At 44.5% G+C, this 18,445-nt stretch overlaps 1 protein-coding gene across 2 annotated transcripts in view; it reads right to left on the reverse strand.

Moving 5' to 3' along the window:
- aopep (aminopeptidase O (putative)) overlaps positions 1-18,445 on the reverse strand; it is a 198,632-nt gene that overhangs the window by 122,008 nt on the left and 58,179 nt on the right. For both annotated transcript variants that reach the window (XM_007899975.2, XM_007899978.2), the window contains exon 5: positions 862-1,051. In XM_007899975.2, the coding sequence (XP_007898166.2) occupies positions 862-1,051 (190 nt within the window). The remainder of the gene's footprint in view (positions 1-861; positions 1,052-18,445) is intronic.

Genomic DNA, 18,445 nt, shown 5'->3' on the forward strand with positions numbered 1-18,445 from the left:
AACATGTTGGCAAGTGTTGAATGCTGGTATACTGACAATAAAGGATGGAGAATTCAATGTGCAGAACTCCTCTTCAATAAATATCACCAACGTTGCATCAACTGATTGAATGTGAATGATTTAGCCATAAATAGCAACCGATCTGGATATTAAAAATAGCTTTTGTATCCATTTAACACATACAGCCCTTTTGTGTTCTTAAAAAACCCATAGTGAATTTAATAGGGAAATCATTTTATGGAAAAAAGCTCCTTTTTAACACTTTCTTTCACTATTAATTTTCCATTACTTCCTCTCATCACAGGCGTTGATGGTATTGGTTTCATCTTTCATAATAGATCTGTATCAATATCTGATTGAGAACAATATTGGAAGAGAAAATTGAAATGAACTAATTTTCTAAGTAGCACAGTGATCAATGACATCTATGCTACTGGGAAGGGAGGGGGTGGGGGGGGTAAAGAAAGAGAGAAAGAAAAATGTACTCTGTAAAGGAGGCCTGGTTTGAATAGTGGAGATGAAAGATCACAAGTATTCCAGAATGTATGAGCGTTTACCCTGGAGATTAAATCTCCATGTGGAACTCCCCCAGGGGATAGAGTGAGTTGGGTAATATTCAAGTTAGGGTAGGTTTGGCATTGACAGGGGAGGAAGCAAGATAAATGGCTTTCTTCATTATATTTTCTTATCCTCTGAAAGGATAAATTATGTAAATGTTACTTTTAATTTTTTTTAACCATGAATAGAACTGTTGTTAAGAAAATCACTTGTACATGCTTCTTTATTATCCTCCTCATTTAGAAAACTTTATAAGTATGTGAAAACAAGCCGTTTTCAAAATAATCCAAAGTTAAATGGTACCTTTTGTGCATCTGCCCAAAGCACGTCTTCCAAGTAGGTGGCGAAGCCTTCACTTATCCACTCCTCCGTCCAGTCTCGAGCACCAATTGCAAGCCCAAACCAGGCGTGAGCCACTTCGTGGCACAGTCGCACCCCGCACAGATGGTCCTTTCCAGACAACACAGACTGTGACAGGAAGATGATGTGTGGGCTTGTCAAAAAAAACATTAACAACCAGTTACAACATGATCTTACTGCTTTATTATAAAATGAATTAATCTTACCTGTGAAATTTCACAGAGTGAGTGCATGAGCAGTTATAACTGATCATAACTACAACGTCACCTCGCGTAAAGATGAACCTCATTGAACCAATAATTCACTGCATTAGACACGGCAGCAGTGTGCACATTGTAACTCCATAATGATACTGTATGCTGCTCAGGTATGGACCAAATTCATTGGAAATGCTTTTGTGAACCACCTCAAATGTATTACTTGCCACAAAGTCTCAAAGTATTGGGAAGACACCTAAAGCGTCTTTCACAAGGTTTCCTGTGAAATGCACTGACTGCAAGTTGTTGGTGAACACAGATATGTGCCATAAACAGCCACAAAGGGAATGATTAACTTTATCTGGGCCAGGACACTGGGAGCAATTCCCGTCTCTGCTTGAATGGTGGCATGGGATATCTAACAGGCAGATGGGGCCTCAGTTTAACATCTCACCGAAGGACGGCACTTTCAGCAATACAGCACGCCCCCAGCACTGCATTGGAGCAGCAGCCTACACTGTGAATTGAAAAGTCCTTTCTGACTCAGGTGAGAAAGCCATCAACTAAACCAGGCTGACACTTTAAGAGTCAATTTGATGAATTAAAATAATTGCAGTTTATTTTAGCTTAAAACCTACTAACAAAGCCCCACCGATTATGGTATCCTGCTGATCGATCTGCTGCGATTCACAGCATCTTCTTTGAAATAGCTAATTTTCTTTGAAATAACTAATTTTATTTGAAATATTTTCTATTTACCCCCTGATGTTTGGGCAGATCATGATTTTCATAAGAGAATCAATTACATTATTGGACTGACACCAAGTTTTGATTGCTTTGAATGTTGACATTTCAGTCTGACGGAGAATCTGTAATCAAATCAGATATTCAGGCTAACCTGACAGGTTTCCAACTGCACAAAAGAAATTAGGTAACATTAAGATTCTAACATGTACTTTTCTCTCGCTCTCTCTCTCTACTCCCAGTATTGAACAGAAATACATATATAACATCATTTGTAGTTTAGAAAAGTAAATGAGCTTTATGTTATATCAATTGTATTTTTGGTCTCCCAGGCATCTAAAACATATTGGAATTTGTCACCAAGCTTAAGCATATGCAAACCAGACTCAGAGTTTCACATAGACATGCCACCTACACTCTGAATTTTCCTTGTGAAATGGAATGTACACCTTCTCCCTGGAGGGACGTGGCCTGCTTACCTAATTTGAATATTAGGCGCAGGTTGGCAAGAGCCAAGGCGTGTGCACCCCCCCCCCCACCACCCACCCCTCAGAGTGTGCATGGGGTTACTGCTGGAGTTCAACAACCTGTAATTGCATTTTTATTGTCAACAAAATTAAAATAGTAAATGTTTGTCTTTTTACAAGCAGTTTACTTATTTTTCATTTCAATATAAAAAAGTACCAAAATGCATCAATAATAATAAAACAGGCAGAACTGATCTATGTACTCTGTAATCATTTGCCTACAAAAACAATCACTACCACTACACTTTACAGTAAATCCGTGAAATGCTTTGAGACTTCCTCCACATGCGGAAGATTCTATATCATACGTAAGGTTTATTATTATTAGCATCTTCCTTACACAAATGAAGTTGATTTTTTTTAGATCATTATCCCTTATCTTGATAGTACTGTACTATTAATTTAGGTTTGATCTTCCTTGTGATTGAGGTGAACATGAAGTGACTACCTTGCTGTCCTTATTTCAAAAAACGTGGAGTCTTTTGTTCTGTTATCCTGCCTTACATTCCCCTCCACATTCAAATTCACATTAATTGGCCACTTGACACATTACTGTTTTTATGGGGCATTGCAGGCTCAGATTAGCTGCCACATTTGCCGATATATAACAACATTCACTTTGATTTCCAATCAATTTTATTTTATAAAGCAATTCAAGACATTTATGTATTTGATGTGAAAGGTGCATGTCATTATTATTAAGTACATCGTTTCACCCGAATTATCCATCTTTTGTGCGCCACAGATGAGACCTTTTTGACGATTTGTTATCATTAAATCGACAGAAGGGCAAATCAAAGTTAAAGATGTGGAAGAGATTAATATAAAGTACTTACTCTAAAGTTATCTATATTGGCCTCAAGGTAACAGCCGAGATTGTGAGTTATTAAATACTGAATCCAACAAAGCAGTGATCCATCCTGCCAATACCCATGAGGGTCTGTCAGTCAACAACAACGACTCGCACTTATATAGCACCCTCCATGCAGGGTAGTATCTCAGAGCACTTAACAGTGGCAGAGCCTGACTCCGAGCCGGGGGAGGGGGGAGGAGGAGGTGACCGTAAGCACGGTCAAAGAGGAAGGTTTTCAGGCGGAACTTGAAAAAGCGAAGAGAGTGGGCGAGGCGGAGGGATTGAGGGAGAGTGTTCCAGAGTTTCGGGAGGTACTGGCTGAAAACGCGACCTCCAAGGTTGGGGCAGAGGGAGCGCAATGGTGCCAGGTGGTGGATTGGGGAGTGAGAAAGTCGGAGAGTTAGGGAGGTGCCAGAGAGTATTTGAACACGAGTGTGAGGATCTTGAAGTCGATCCGATCGGTGATGGAGAGCCAGTGGATCCTGGCCAGAACTGGTGAGATGTGGGTACGAAGTTTGGTTCGGGTCAGGTTTGGGTTGGTTTGGAGTCCTGTAGCTCAGTGGTTAGAGCACTCGCTTTGCAAGCGAGAGACCTGAGTTGAATTCCAGGCAGGGCGAAACCTTGGGCAAGTTTCCTTACTCCACACACCTAATAATAATCCCTCCAAAAACAATAATAAATTGGTCATTTTCAATCTACGACTGTTTTGGGACATTACTGTGCGCAATTAGCTGCCGCATTCACCCACAAATATACAGTCAATTCACTTTACAGTGTGTTCTGTGAAGCGCTTTGGGACGTCCTCCCGACGTGAAAAGCGCTATATCAAATGTAAGGATTATTATTATTATTATTATAGTATGCAGGCAGCAGAGTTCTGAATGAGCTGGATCTTTTGATTAGTGGATAAAAAGTAAAAGGCTGTCAGTCCTTTGCAATTAGATATTCTACCATCGCCTTCTGTAAAGGGACTAGTCGATTATTTTTTAAACATGATGGAATGATATTGTGTACGGCAACAGCTGATACCGAGTTTAGACTGTAGACTTATAAAGTTCATAGAATCATAGAATTATAGAATTATACAGCACAGAAGGAGACCATTCGGCCCATCATGTCTTTTTGCCGGCTCTTTGAAAAGAGCTGTCCAATTCAATCCCACTCTCCAGCTCTCACCATAGCCCTGCAAACTTGTCCTCCCCAAATAATTATCTTCTGGCTTTAAATATAATTATGATGCACAGCATGATGTCCTCATATTAAAAAAATTGCCTGGAATTTAAAAGCTAAAAAAAAGTTAAAGCTGTACATTTATAAAATAAAGCAATGGTGGTAAGTGAGGCAGCCCCAGTGGCACAATGAAATACGATTCTTCAATACCTTTGGATTATATTAATATTAGATCACTGTGGAAGCAAGTGTTCAACACTACCAGCGTGGGCAAGTTGACAGCCATTTTGTTACACAGCAACATCTTATAAGCTGGGCCAATAGAAAAGTGCAGATATATTTGCCCAAAATTGCAGGCAGATTTGCAAACCGGGAGCATTTTTGACACATTTTGCAGAAAGTTGCAGGGAGTTGACTGGTGTTATTGAGGTCCATTTTACTGTCAAACTACATTTTTTTGCTTTATTGATAAAAACTAAACATGAGGGAAAACACATATTGGATTGTTGCAAAAAAAAATATTAATGACTTCTTTAACATGAACTGAGTGGCCCTTTTTGGGGGGACGGGGGGAACACCAGCGAGGCTACAGGATCTCACCACCTCCTGCCTCTCAGGGCTGGCACTGCACACCAAAGACCCAGAGAGAGATACACACACACACACAGAGACACACATACTCATAGACACAGAGAAAGATACACATTCTTACAAAGAGAGAGAGAAAGACACGCTCATAGACACAGATATACACACAGACAGAGGAGAGACACACATACACATAGAGACACTCAGAAATACACACATATAAAAGAGACACACGCAGACAAACTCACAAACATACAAACAGAGGAGACAAACACACAAACACACTCACACAGAGACCCTCACAAACAACAATAACAACAAGTTTACATTTGTATAGCGCCTTTCATGTCGGGAGGACGTCCAACAGACACACATACAGAGGAAAGCGGATTCCACTGTAGCGGATTTGTAGTGGATTCCATTGAAAAGGTGCGGCCGCACTTTTCTGTTGGCCCAGGTTGATAGAATTATACAACATAGAAGGAGACCATTCGGCCCATCGTGTCTATGCCGGCTCTTTGAAAAGAGCTATCCAAATCACTCTCGCTCTCTCCCCATAGCCCTGCAAGCTTTTCCTCCCCAAATAATTATCTATTTCTCTTTTAAAAGCTGTTATTGAATCAGCTTCCACCACCCTTTCAGGCAATGCATTCCAGATTATAAGCCATCAGGTGAATGACCAATTTTCTGGAGGGCTGATGGCCAGGATTGCCAACAGGAGAAACTGCCTTCTGTTTTTGAAATAGTGCCATGGGATTGTTAACAGCAACAACAACAACCACTTGCATTTACATAGTGCTCTTCAAGCAGGATAGCATCTTGCAGCATTGAGAACCATCTGAACAGGCAGACAGGGCCTCAATTCAATGTCTCATACAAAGGACCACACCTGAAATAATATAGCACTATCCCAAAACTGCACTGGGGTGTCAATCTAAACTGTGACCTGAAACCTTAAATGTCGGTCTTGGACACATGACGTTCTGACCCACTAACCAGCATAAGTGATCCATGCTGACACCCAACAACATCATTATAGGCAAAACAATAGTTCCACATGTTTTAAGCCAATTGTTTTACTGTGAAAATTACAGCTGCTCCTACAGTTGTGAAGGCAACATGGGAAAATAAATTAGATTAACAAATACTTTAAATAGAACTACACAGTCACATAATCTAATAGTAATATTTCTGTCAAATATAGTAATTACCCAGGTTGTAGCGTACTGTTCTGTGCCCAATTACTTTGCAGCATCTTGCAAATCAAGACCCAATTTCTTGTTCATTATCACCTAATTGTTTATGATGAATTATATCAATGCATACATTAACTGTATCCTGCATCAAAATTCACCAATAAAATAGATTAATTGGTTGTTCATTTCATTTCTGTTAATGGATGCTGCTGGCACAGATTACCTGCTGCACATCTGACTGCACAGCAGTTAATAAACTTCAAATAAAATGTAAATTCACTTTGAGACATTTTGACATGCTAATGCGCTGCATCAAATCCAAGGATTATTACAACCGTAATTATTAATAATAAGAAATATCAGCTCACTCATTATCTTGAGGCATTTACACTGGAGGGAATAAACATGAAGAAAAGACAATTGTATTAGAAAAACAGAAGCCAACAAAATTAGATTGTGAACCTGGTGACACTGCTTATTATCGAAAATCATATTGAACTTTAGGCAGTGGTAGCAAAATGTTTATCTTGGGCTGTTTATTCCATGACTCGTAGCATGAACAGAATTAAAGAATTAACAACCACAGGAATTTATCAAGTAAATAGGATTCCAGATATACATCATGCTCTGTATACATCCTGCTGTCATCGTTACATGTAATCAAATATTACAAAAACTGTACCATTACATCTTTATGTTAAAATTGCTTAACATTCTTGCACAAAATGAACAATTTTATTTGGGGGATTGTTGGCCAAGATACCGGGAGAAACTATACACTCTTTTCAGGTACTGCCATAAGATCTTTAACATCCACCTGAACTGCAGACAGGACCTTTGTTTAACAGTTCATCTGAACAACAGCACCTCCGATGATGCAGCGTTTCCTCTAGTACTGCACTGGAGTATCAGCCTAGACTGAGTTCAAAGTCCCAACGTGGGGCTTGAACCCACAAGTTTTTGACTCAGAGGTGAGAGGGCTACCAACTGAGCCTTGCTGACACCTAATAAGGTATAAAAGGGTAAAATAAGGTATATCTAGTAGGTAATACATATCTATAAGCAAAGAAGTAAAATGGGAATAATGAGGAATTTAGAAATAATAATAATCCTTGCATTTGATATAGCACCTTATTATATCGTTGCGACATCTCAAAGCGTCTCACAGGATATACTGTAAAGTGAAATGAGTGTATATTTTGTGGACTAACCATGGCAGGACAGAGTGCATAGATTTAATGGGCCAAATGAGCTGTTTCTGTCTAGTACGAGTAATGTGCCATAATATTACAGCAGTACAGTGCCATCTTTGCATCCTTCACTATAAAAATGTAGCCACATTACAACATAATTATACAGTCCCTCATCTCTGGAGTTCTATAGCTCAGCGGCTAGAGCACTCACCTCGCAAGCGAGAGACCTTGGTTTGATTCCCGGCAGGGCAAAATGTAGGGCAAGTTTCTTCACTCTACACACGTCTGTTTACCTAGCAGTATGTAGGAACCCAGTTTTTAGTCGATTGGCGGATCGCTTTTCTAGGGGGTGATAATTCGTTCAAAAAAATAATAATAATGAATTGGTCACTTCAATCCACCACTGTTTGTGTGCAATGGCTGCCGTGTTTTGCCCACAAAATATACAGTCAATTCACTTTATAGTATATTCTGTGAAGCACTTTATCAAATGCAACAATTATTATTATTATTATTATTATTATTATTATTATCTGGGTTGGATGCAATTCTACCTTAGGTATAGAAAGAAAGAGAAGGAAAAATGACTTCAAGGAATGGTTATTAAAATAGTGAGTAGAGAATACAATTGAATTTGTAAAGAATGGGGAAAACATTGTTAAGAGTAGAAGAAATTAACCAGGAAAGACAGACCAGATGTGATGCTACGCCAGTTAGTGCAACATATAAACAGTAAATGGGATTCATTCAAATAGATTTGGAGAAGACGGGTCATGTTTGAAGACAAGATTCGTAAATGGTTATTGTTGACTAAGAGGCAGGAGACAAATTTGGGCAAAGAAAGAAATGCAAATATAATGAACTTTAAAAAGAGACAAAAAAATGTTAAAGGATAAGCTTAAGAGTGATTTTACCAATGCAAAGAATATAGAGAAAAAATAGTAGACGTAAAAAATTAAAATGACTGTAAGCAGAAGATAGGCAACTGAACAACAACAACTTGGATTTATATAGCGCCTTCCACGCTGGACGGCGTCTCAGAGCGCTTCACAGTAACGGATCCCGGGGCCGAGCCCAGGGGAGGGGGAGGAAGGTGACCAAAGGCGCGGTTGAAGAGAAAGGTCTTCAGCCGAGACCTGAAAGTAGGAAGAGAGGGGGCGAGGCGAAGGGAGTGACAAAGGGAATTCCACAGCCTCGGGGCGTAGTGGCTGAAGGCACGGCCGCCGATGGTGGAGTGAAGGATTCAGGGGGACAAGGTGGAGGCCAGACCCGGTGGAGCGAAGGTAATGGGCACTGTTGTGAGGAGAGAGGAGGTCAAAGAGGTAGGGGGGCGCAGAGGAGTGGAGGGATTTGAAAACAAAGGTGAGGATCTTAAAATCGATCCTCTCTGGGACAGGCAACCAGTGCAGTCTGGCAAGGACTGGGGTTATTGGGGAGCAGAGTTTGGTGCAGGTAAGAATGTGGGCGGCAGAGTTTTGGATGATCCGGATTTTGTAAATGGTAGTGGAGGGGAGACCAGCGAGGAGGGCATTTGAATAGTCCAGTCGAGAGGCGACAAAGGCGTGGACCAGGGTTTCAGTGGCTTTTGGAATGAAGTATTGGCGGAGATGGGCAATGCGTCGGAGGTGGAAGAAGGCAATGCTGGTGAGGGACCGGATGTGGGGGAGGAAGAATAATTGGGGGTCAAACCTGAAGCCTAGGTTGCGTACGGGTTCGGAGAGTTTTAGGGGAAGATCAGGTAGGTGGAGGAGGTGAGAACCCTGTCTGCGGAATGACATCCCCAAGAGGGAGCATGTAGATCAGAAAGAGGAGGGGCCCAAGAATGGATCCTTGGGGTACCCCACAGGTGACCGGGTGAGAGCGGGAGGAAAAGCCGTTTGTGCAGTTGTACTGCTGGCGGTTTGTGAGGTAGGACTCGAACCAGGCGAGTGTGGTCCCACTGAGGTGGATGACGGAGGAAAGGCGGTGGAGGAGGATGGCGTGATTGACTGTGTCAATAGTGGCAGAGAGGTCCAGGAGGACAAGGAGGCAGAGGGAGCCCTGGTCACAGATAGAGGAAGTCATTTGAGACTTTCACAAGCGCAGTCTCTGTACTGTGGTCTGGGCAGAAACCGGACTGGAGGGACTTGAAGAGAGAGTGGGAGGAGAGGTGTGCGCGGAGTTGATTTGCAACGACGCGTTCTAGGACTTTTGCGAGGAAGGGCACGTTTGAAATAGGGCGGTAGTGGCTGGGGTTTGAGGGATCTAGGGAAGGTTTTTTGAGGGGGGTGATGACAGCAATTTTGAGGGGGGTTGGGATTGATCCAGAGGAGAGGGGCTGGTTGATGACGTCAGCCAGTAGCGGGCACAGGAGGGGGAGCTGGGTGACCAGCAAGTTGGTGGGAGGGGGTCGAGGCAGCAGATGGTGGGTTTCGTTGAGGTGATGGTGGGTGAGAGGGAGGAAGGAGAGATGAGGAGGAAGGAATGTAGGATGGTGGTCGTGGTAGGAGCTGATGATGGAGAGCGCGAGGGGGACGGAGAGGGGGTAGTGGTAGATGACAAGAGGCAGGTGGATGAGGCTACCTGGCGGATATTATGTATTTTGGACGAAAAGAAGTCCATGACCTCCTTGCACTTGCCATTGGATGTGAAGATTGAGGAGGCCTGAGGGGGGACACAGAGGAGGTAGTGGGTGGTGGAAAAAAGGACTTTGGGATTGTGTTTTGACTCCAAGATGATGTTGGAGTAGAAGGCCGTTTTTGCGCGCATCAAAGAACGGCGGTAGCTGTGGAGATGCTCGAGCTACAGTTGGTGATGAGCCGTCAGGCCAGTTTTCTGCCATCTGCGCTCAAGCAGCCGGGTTTGGGTTTTTAGGGAACGGAGATTATTGTTATACCAGGGGGATCGGGTGGATTTGGAGATGGTCCTGGATTTCAGGGGGACGAAGGAGTTGAAGGTGGAGGAGAGGCGATCATGGAGCAGCTGGATGGCAGCTTCAGAATCTCTGCGGGTGGAAGGCCAGAGGGATAGGATATTTGAGGATGTGAGGGTCTTTGTGACGGTCTCAGGAGGTAGCCTTTTCCACGGGTGGCAAAGTATGATTGAGGGCTTGGTGGAGGAGAGAGGGATGTGAGAGGAGAAGGAGATGAAGAAGTGGTCCGAGATGGCCTTGTCCACTATGCTAAGGTCGGAAATGTTAAGGCCGTGGGTGATGACAAGGTCGAGGGCATGACCACGGTTGTGGGTGGATGAATTTATATGAAGGGTGAGGTTTAGGGATGAGAGGAGGGTAGTGAAGCTAGTAGAAGTGGTGCAAGGGGAGTTTAGATGGAGGTTGAAATCGCTCATTATGAGCAGGCGTTCGGAGCACAGGGCCAGGGAAGAGAGGAGAGATGTCAGAGAGGAAAAAGCCGAGGGGCTTAGTGGGGCGGTAGACCAGGAGGATTTTCAGTGGGAGAGAGGAATGGAAGAGGGTGAGATGCTCAAAGGAGGGGAAACAGCCAGAGGAGTAGGGGGTAAGACCAAGGGAGGCATTGGAGATGAGGGCCACCCTGCCACCACATTATAATAATAATAATAATCCTTGCATTTGATAAAGCGCTTTTCACGTCAGGAGGACGTCCCAAAGCACTTCACAGAACACACTGTAAAGTGAATTGACTGTATATATTTGTGGGCGAAAGCGGCAGCCAATTGCGCACAGCAATGTCACACAAACAGTCGTAGATTGAAAATGACCAATTTATTATTGTTTTGGGTTTTGGAGGGATTATTATTAGGCGTGTGGAGTAAGGAAACTTGCCCAAGGTTTCGCCCGCTGCCTGGAATTGAACTCAGGTCTCTCGCTTGCAAAGCGAGTGCTCTAACCACTGAGCTACAGGACTCCATGTTGGTTTGGACGGGGGGTGTGGTGGAAGGTGTAGCCTGGAGGGGAGGCTTAAACTAGGGGACAGGGTCATTGGGGGAGAGCCAGGTTTCTGTGAACCCAAGAATGTCGAGGTGCTCGTCCAGGATGAGGTCATGGATGGTGAGGGCTTTGTTTGAGAGGGAACGGATATTTTGAAGGGAAATGCGGATGGGTTTGCTGGTGGGAGGAGAGAGTAATGCGGAGAGGATTTTAGGGTGAACAGGAGAGATGGCTGTGGAGTGTGGTGGGAGTGGAGAGTTGGGGAGGGTACGTATGAGGGAGGGGGAAGTTGGGTTTGCCTTAAGGAGACAGTTTGAGCGGAGGGAGTGAATGATTGGACACTTGGGGTTGCTGCTCTGGGACAGCCAGTGCCGGGAGTCACGATGGGCCCGGCTGGAGCAGAGGGAAGTGGTGATGGGGTCGAGGAGAGAGTGAAGGCGGGGAGGGCGGTGGGAGAGAAGGACAGAGGGGGAGTAGCAGATAGAAGGGTGTGGGAGGAGAGACATTTAGAGTGGAGGGGGAGGCTCGGGTCGGGGCGGCACCCAAAACGCGCACGCAGAGACCGGGAGCGAGCAATCAGCAGGACGGCATCAGCCCTCAGGCTGTGTGGTCATGGCTGGGAGTTCATTAACTGAAAGAGTTAATGTTACAGAATATTTGTCAAAGATAAACCTATTAAATTAGGCAGAGAAAATAAATGGTAATAGCTGGAGAAATAATGCATACAGCAGGAGAAAGGGCAGATAGCAGGAACAGAATGGGTAGAACGTATGGGTATAAGAGCAATAAGCAATAATTGACAATTACTATCAATTATTACCTCAGAGTGAACAGCTCAGTGATGCACCATTTAGACAAGAGGGGAAGTATAGGGAATAATTGCAAAAATCATAGAGAATTGAAATAGCCCACAGTTAACTGGATCAAGCAGACAACTAAAAAGGAGTGAGAGTTCATGGAGTGCAATAAGCAATGGTTTTTAACACATGTTAAGTACTGCCACAGAACAGTAAAACATTTCCTTGGAAATGATTAATAACCTGAAAGTGGGAAATGTCTAGGTTTTGAGAATCACCAAGTAATTAGATTTGCTATCATTACAACGCTGGAAGACCATAAGCCTTCTTTAATAATAATAATAATAATAATAATCCTTGCATTTGATATAGCGCTTTTCACGTCGGGAGGACGTCCCAAAGCGCTTCACAGAACACACTGTAAAGTGAATTGACTGTATATTTGTGGGCGAACGCGGCAGCCAATTGCGCACAGCAATGTCCCACAAACAGTTGTAGATTGAAAATGACCAATTTATTATTGTTTTTGGTTTTGGAGGGATTATTATTAGGCGTGTGGAGTAAGGAAACTTGCCCAAGGTTTCGCCCTGCCTGGAATTGAACTCAGGTCTCTCGCTTGCAAAGCGAGTGCTCTAACCACTGAGCTACAGGACTCCTTGCAGATGTGCAATATTTTGTTGGAACAAACTTTCACTCAATAGTTGAGTATAGGATTTAGTGTGAAGCAAAATTACAAAATAAAAGAGAAGACTTTTTTTATGTAAAAGTACGTAGAAAGGAAGAGAAAATAGCAAGATTTGCAGCCAAACAAGAAATAAAATCCGAGGAGAGCAATTTTATAAACTAAGCATGCTTGCAGAATGAGGTGCACATACACAGCAAGGTTGGGGAATGAGCACATAACTAACACTATGTGGTGACAAGGGACAATGTCAGCTTTGTGTTCTCTTCCTCCCCTATTTTGAATCTATTGATTCGTGTGTGAAGTCGAAAAGAACGAGGCACAATTATATTGCTATTACAGTTCATCAGACTATTAAACTCTCTAGTTAAATCAGTCATTTTTCTCATGGATAATTGGGGGCCTTGCTGTACTGGCTGCCGAGTTACCAACAATTACATGGTCACTACATTTGACAGCAGTTACCACAACTTGCATTTATATAGCACCTTTCACATAGCATAATGTTTTGGAACCGTTCACAGATACAGTGTCAAATGCCAGGCAAGGGAAGAGGGAGAAGGTGACTGTAGGCGCGGTTAAAGAGGTAAGTATTTTTGCGACTTTTGAAGAGATACAGAGCGAACTCCAGATGGAGGGAGAGAGTTACAAAGTATTGCAGCGTTGTGGCTGCAGGCTTGGCTGTCGATGAGGCAGGGGATCTGTAGCAGGTCCAAGTTTGTCGAGCAGATAGGGTGAGTAGAATAGTGAAGCTGTAGAATATCACAATAGTATGGAGCTGCGATGGCGTGAGGGATTAGTGGTTGAGGGTTAGGATCTTAAAGTTGCTCCGCTGAGAGATAAGGTGCATACCGACATACACAGTCAAATTATCATGGCACTGTTGAGTACTGAACTCTTGATGGCTTACTTAAGTAAGCCGTCAAGAGTTCACAATAATTTCTATGAGACACACTTAGGACAGCATTCAGAACACTTTCTACTACGTTTCCCATAGAGTCAGCAATGATTAATGGTACACAGTCCAGTATCTCAGGCATGATGCTTCCTCAAAGCCTACAATCAGACTGACGGCATATCCACAAAGCAAGCTTCACCACAGCTTGATCACCACACTAGTCTAGAAACTTCTCAAACATTCCACTTATAAAGTGTTAAAGTATTGAACTGTATACTCGCACAGGCCAACAAGAACCACAACATAAAGAGAAAAGACATTTCAAGGTTAAAAATTCAGTTGTGTTACACTCATCGTCTTTGGTAATGGTGGCCATTAATGGAATTTGCTGTTATAGTCACACATCAGCAAACACTCCGCACATAGTGCTCAGTACACTATGACATAGTGCAGGTTTGGTGAAAGCCAAGACTTGGGGTCCCTAGAGTGTGTGTTTGTGTAGTGCTCGAGTCCAACCACCTAAAACTTGCCATTAAGAGCCTTGTACGGCATATTTCCCACTGCTTATCTAGCTAGGTCCACCCTACCTATTAGGGTTTTAGTTTGCATAGTTAACAGGAGCTGAGAGGGAAGAATCCCTGCCACCAGTGACCAGTGTGCCCCTCCAAGTCCTGCCAAGAAGCCAGCTGGCTGGTCTGTCAGCAGCAGTGGACTGGAGTACTGTAGATCGCTGACTCATGAAATGGACCACCGAGACCGCCAGGGTTAACTTGACTCCAATTCTGAATTCTGTTGCCAAGCACTTGACCTTGGACCCAGCTCAACACCAAGCAGCCCCTGTTCTCTCCACACCCACTACCCCACACCCGCCCTTCATTTTAAATGTGCCAGTGCCATAACACTGAACCACTGGGAGTTTATTCAGAAACCAAAATCAAACATTGATCAAAAATACAGTACTTTTTTTAAACCAGCCTCAAAAACCAGCTTCATTTATGCAACACCACAATTTTCTTTTGGAATAAATAGTCAAGTTTACTTCCCTCAGTGGAACAATAACACCTTTGATCATTTCTTAGTGACATCAGGAACAAGCGCTGGCTTTGTGAATTCTCCATTTTCAATTCATGGAGAACACAACACCCTCATTTTTCTTTGTATAGAAACCAAAACAGAATTGTCAGCTGGAAGGACAACTGCAGCTCTATAACATTAGGGTTTTAGGAAAGCAGGAGGTGGGTTTTGCTTTTGTGCTTGAACAACTCGCGCAAATGGGCAGCATTTCCATCTAGTCAAACAATGCATTCACTCCATTAGCCAAATGGAAATGGCTCATCATTTAAAACGTTACGAGGGCTTCGGGAGAACAACTCGTGGAGTCCTGTAGCTCAGTGGTTAGAGCACTCGCTTTGCAAGCGAGAGTCCTGAGTTCAATTCCATGCAGGGCGAAACCTTGGGCAAGTTTCCTTACTCCACACGCCTAATAATAATCCCTCCAAAACCAAAAACAATAATAAATTGGTAATTTTTAATCTACGACTGTTTGTGGGACATTGCTGTGCGAATTGGCTGCCGGTTTGCCCACAAATATGCAGTCAATTCACTTTACAGTGTGTTCTGTGAAGCGCTTTGGGACATCCTCCCAACGTGAAAAGCGCTATATCAAATGCAAGGATTATTATTATTTTAACAACAGACTCCAGCCCTGCAAGAAACTGCTGATCTTTTGCATACAATTTAACCAGAGGCTTCCTATCAAGGCATATCTTCTTTGGGCTCAGACCCAAAAGCCAGTTGGAAAAAAACACTGTTTGGAGTAATTGAGTGCTCATTCGACTACTAGCAACATTCAGTTTAACATCTCATCTGAAGGATGGCAACTCCCACAATATAGCACCCCTCCCAACCCCTAGCACAGTAGTGGAGTGTCAGCTTTGAACCCACAACCTTCTAACTCAGGCGAGAGTGCTACCAACCGATCCAAACTAACATCAGAATGAATGGAGGGGGGAGGGAAAGTTGTTTTGCATTAATTTGAATTAGGAGTACAAATATATATTTTGTTCCATTTTAGGATCCATACCTTTAGTAAAACCCCAAACAGTTCCCTCAATCCTAGAACCGTTTTTCAGCACCTTCAGGAAAAGACCAGTACAGTTTATTACTGACACATCACATTTTACATCCCTTTAATTCATCCATTTAAGAAGAATCCACATATAATAATAATAATAATGCTTGCATTTGATATAGCGCTTTACACGTCGGGAGGACGTCCCAAAGCGCTTCACAGAACACACTGTAAAGTGAATTGACTGTATATTTGTGGGCGAACGCGGCAGCTAATTGCGCACAGCAATGTCCCACAAACAGTCATAGATTGAAAATGACCAATTTATTATTGTTTTTGGTTTTGGAGGGATTATTATTAGGTGTGTGGAGTAAGGAAACTTGCCCAAGGTTTCGCCCTGCCTGGAATTGAACTCAGGTCTCTCTCACTTGCAAAGCGAGTGCTCTAACCACTGAGCTACAGGACTCCACATATATCTATGCTTGAGGTAGTGAGGTGGATGTCCTCAAAGGTTACTGGTTGGTCTGCTCTGGCCAGAACAATGCAATAGTGAAGAAGAGAACGACAACTTGCATAGTGCCCTTCACACGAGGTTGCATCTCATGACAACAACAACAAGATTCTATTTGTGTAGCGCCTTTCACGTCGGGAGGACGTCCCAAGGCGCTGGAGAGTGTACAACATTTCAGACCCGAGCTGGGGTTGGGGGGGAGAAGGGAGGGGAGGGGAAGGGGGGTGGCCGATGGAATGGTCGAAGAGGAGGGTCTTGAGGCAGCACTTGAAGGAGGCTAAGGAGGGGGCGACACAGAGCGACTGGGGGATGGAATTCCAGAGGTTGGGGGCAGAGTGGCTGAAGGCTCTCCCATCAATGGTGGGGCGGGTGGTCGTGGAACTGGCCGGAGCCAGCTGAGCGGAGGGAGCGGGCGGGTTGGTAGGGAGTTAGGAGGTCGCAGAGGTATGGTGGAATGAGGCCATGGAGGGCTTTGTATGTGAGGACCAGGATCTTGAACTGGATCCTCTGAAGGATAGAAAGCCAGTGGAGTCGGGCAAGAGTGGGGGAGATGGGGTCAAGGAGCCTGGTGCGGGAGAGGACACAGGCTGCAGAGTTCTGGATTATCTGCAGCTGTGGAGGGAGGAGTTGGGAAGGCCAACAAGTAGGACATTTGCATAGTCGAGCCTGGAGGTGATGAAGGCATGAACAAGTGTTTCAGCGGCCTGAGGGGTGAGGTAGTGGCGGAGTCAGCGATGTTACAGAGGTGACTGAAGGCAGAGTGGGTCATGACTTGGATGTGGGGAAGAAAAGATAGTTGAGGGTCGAACAAGACACCTGGGTTCCTGACTGGTTTGGTGAGTTGAAGTGTGCAACCATGGAGGCTGATGCTGCCAGAGCCTGAGGTGCTGAGGCGCTGGCGTGAGCCAATCAGGAGGGCCTCAGTCTTGTTCACATTCAACTGTACGAAATTTGCCCTCATCCAGGACTTGATGTCCAACAGGCAGTCTGTCAGGACAGCAGTGGTCCTGGAGTTGAGGGTGGAGGCAGAAAGATAGAGTTGGGTGTCATCCGCATACATATGGAAGTTGACCCCATGTCTGCGGATGATGTCACCAAGGGGGAGCGTGTAGATATTAAAGAGGAGAGGGCCAAGGACTGAGCCCTGGAGAATGCCAGATGTGACAGTGCGCGGGCTGGTGGAGAAACCGTTATAGGCAACGAAATGGAGACGGTGAGAGAGATAGGAATCGAACCAGGCAGGGGCAGATCCATGCAGATTGAGTAAAGCGGAGAGGCGGTGTATGAGGATGGAGTGGTCGACAGTGTCGAAGGCGGCAGAGAGGTCGAGGAGGACAAGGAGGCAGAGGGAGCTCTGATCACAGATATTCAGAATGTCATTAGTGACTTTGACCAGGGCTGCTTCCGTGCTGTGGGCTGTGGGCAGTGCGGAAGCCGGATTGGAGGGGTTCAAAGAGGGAATGGCGAGAGAGAAAGGAGTGGAGCTGGGACGCAACGACTCGTTCCAGGACCTTGGAGAGGAATGGGAGGTTAGAGATGGAGCGGTAGCTGCAGAGGAGGATAGATCCAGGGAAGATTTTTTCAGGGTGGGGGTGAAGGCTTAATTAAGTGCAGGAATGTATATTTAGTAGACAACAACAGCAACAAAATTCCATTTATAAAGCGCCTTTCACGTCGAAAGCACAGCTGAAGGCATAGTCGAAAAGGAGGGTCCTGAGTCATGCCTTGAAGGAGGCAAGGGAGGGAGCAAGGTAAAGGGTTTGTGGGATGGAGTTCCAAAGGGTGGGGGCAGAGAGGCTGGAAGCATGGCCGCCAATGGTAGGGTGGGTCGGGCGGGAGACATGGAGCAGGCCGGAGCCTGCTGAACAGAGGGAGCGGACAGGTTGATAGAGGGTCAGAGATGTAGGAGGGGACAAGGCTGTGGAGGGCCTTCAAAATGAGGACAAGGATTTTGAATTCTATCCTCTGGGGGATGGGGAGTCAGTGGAGCCCGGCGAGGGTGAGGGTGATGGGGTCATGGAGCCTGGTGTGGGAGAGGTCACGAGCTGCAGAGTTCTGGATGATCTGCAGCTGTGGAGGGAAGAGTTGGGGAGGCCGACAAGGAGGGAGAATCCGTAGTCAAGTCTTGAGGTGACAAATGTGATTGTCTCATCTCCAAAGTTTACTGTATGCCTTGTTTAGAATGTCAATAATTCTAGTTTAATTGGATAGTAT

The sequence above is a fragment of the Callorhinchus milii genome, unplaced genomic scaffold, assembly GCF_018977255.1.
Source record: "Callorhinchus milii isolate IMCB2004 unplaced genomic scaffold, IMCB_Cmil_1.0 Scaffold1, whole genome shotgun sequence".
In the NCBI taxonomy this organism is placed as follows: domain Eukaryota; kingdom Metazoa; phylum Chordata; class Chondrichthyes; order Chimaeriformes; family Callorhinchidae; genus Callorhinchus; species Callorhinchus milii.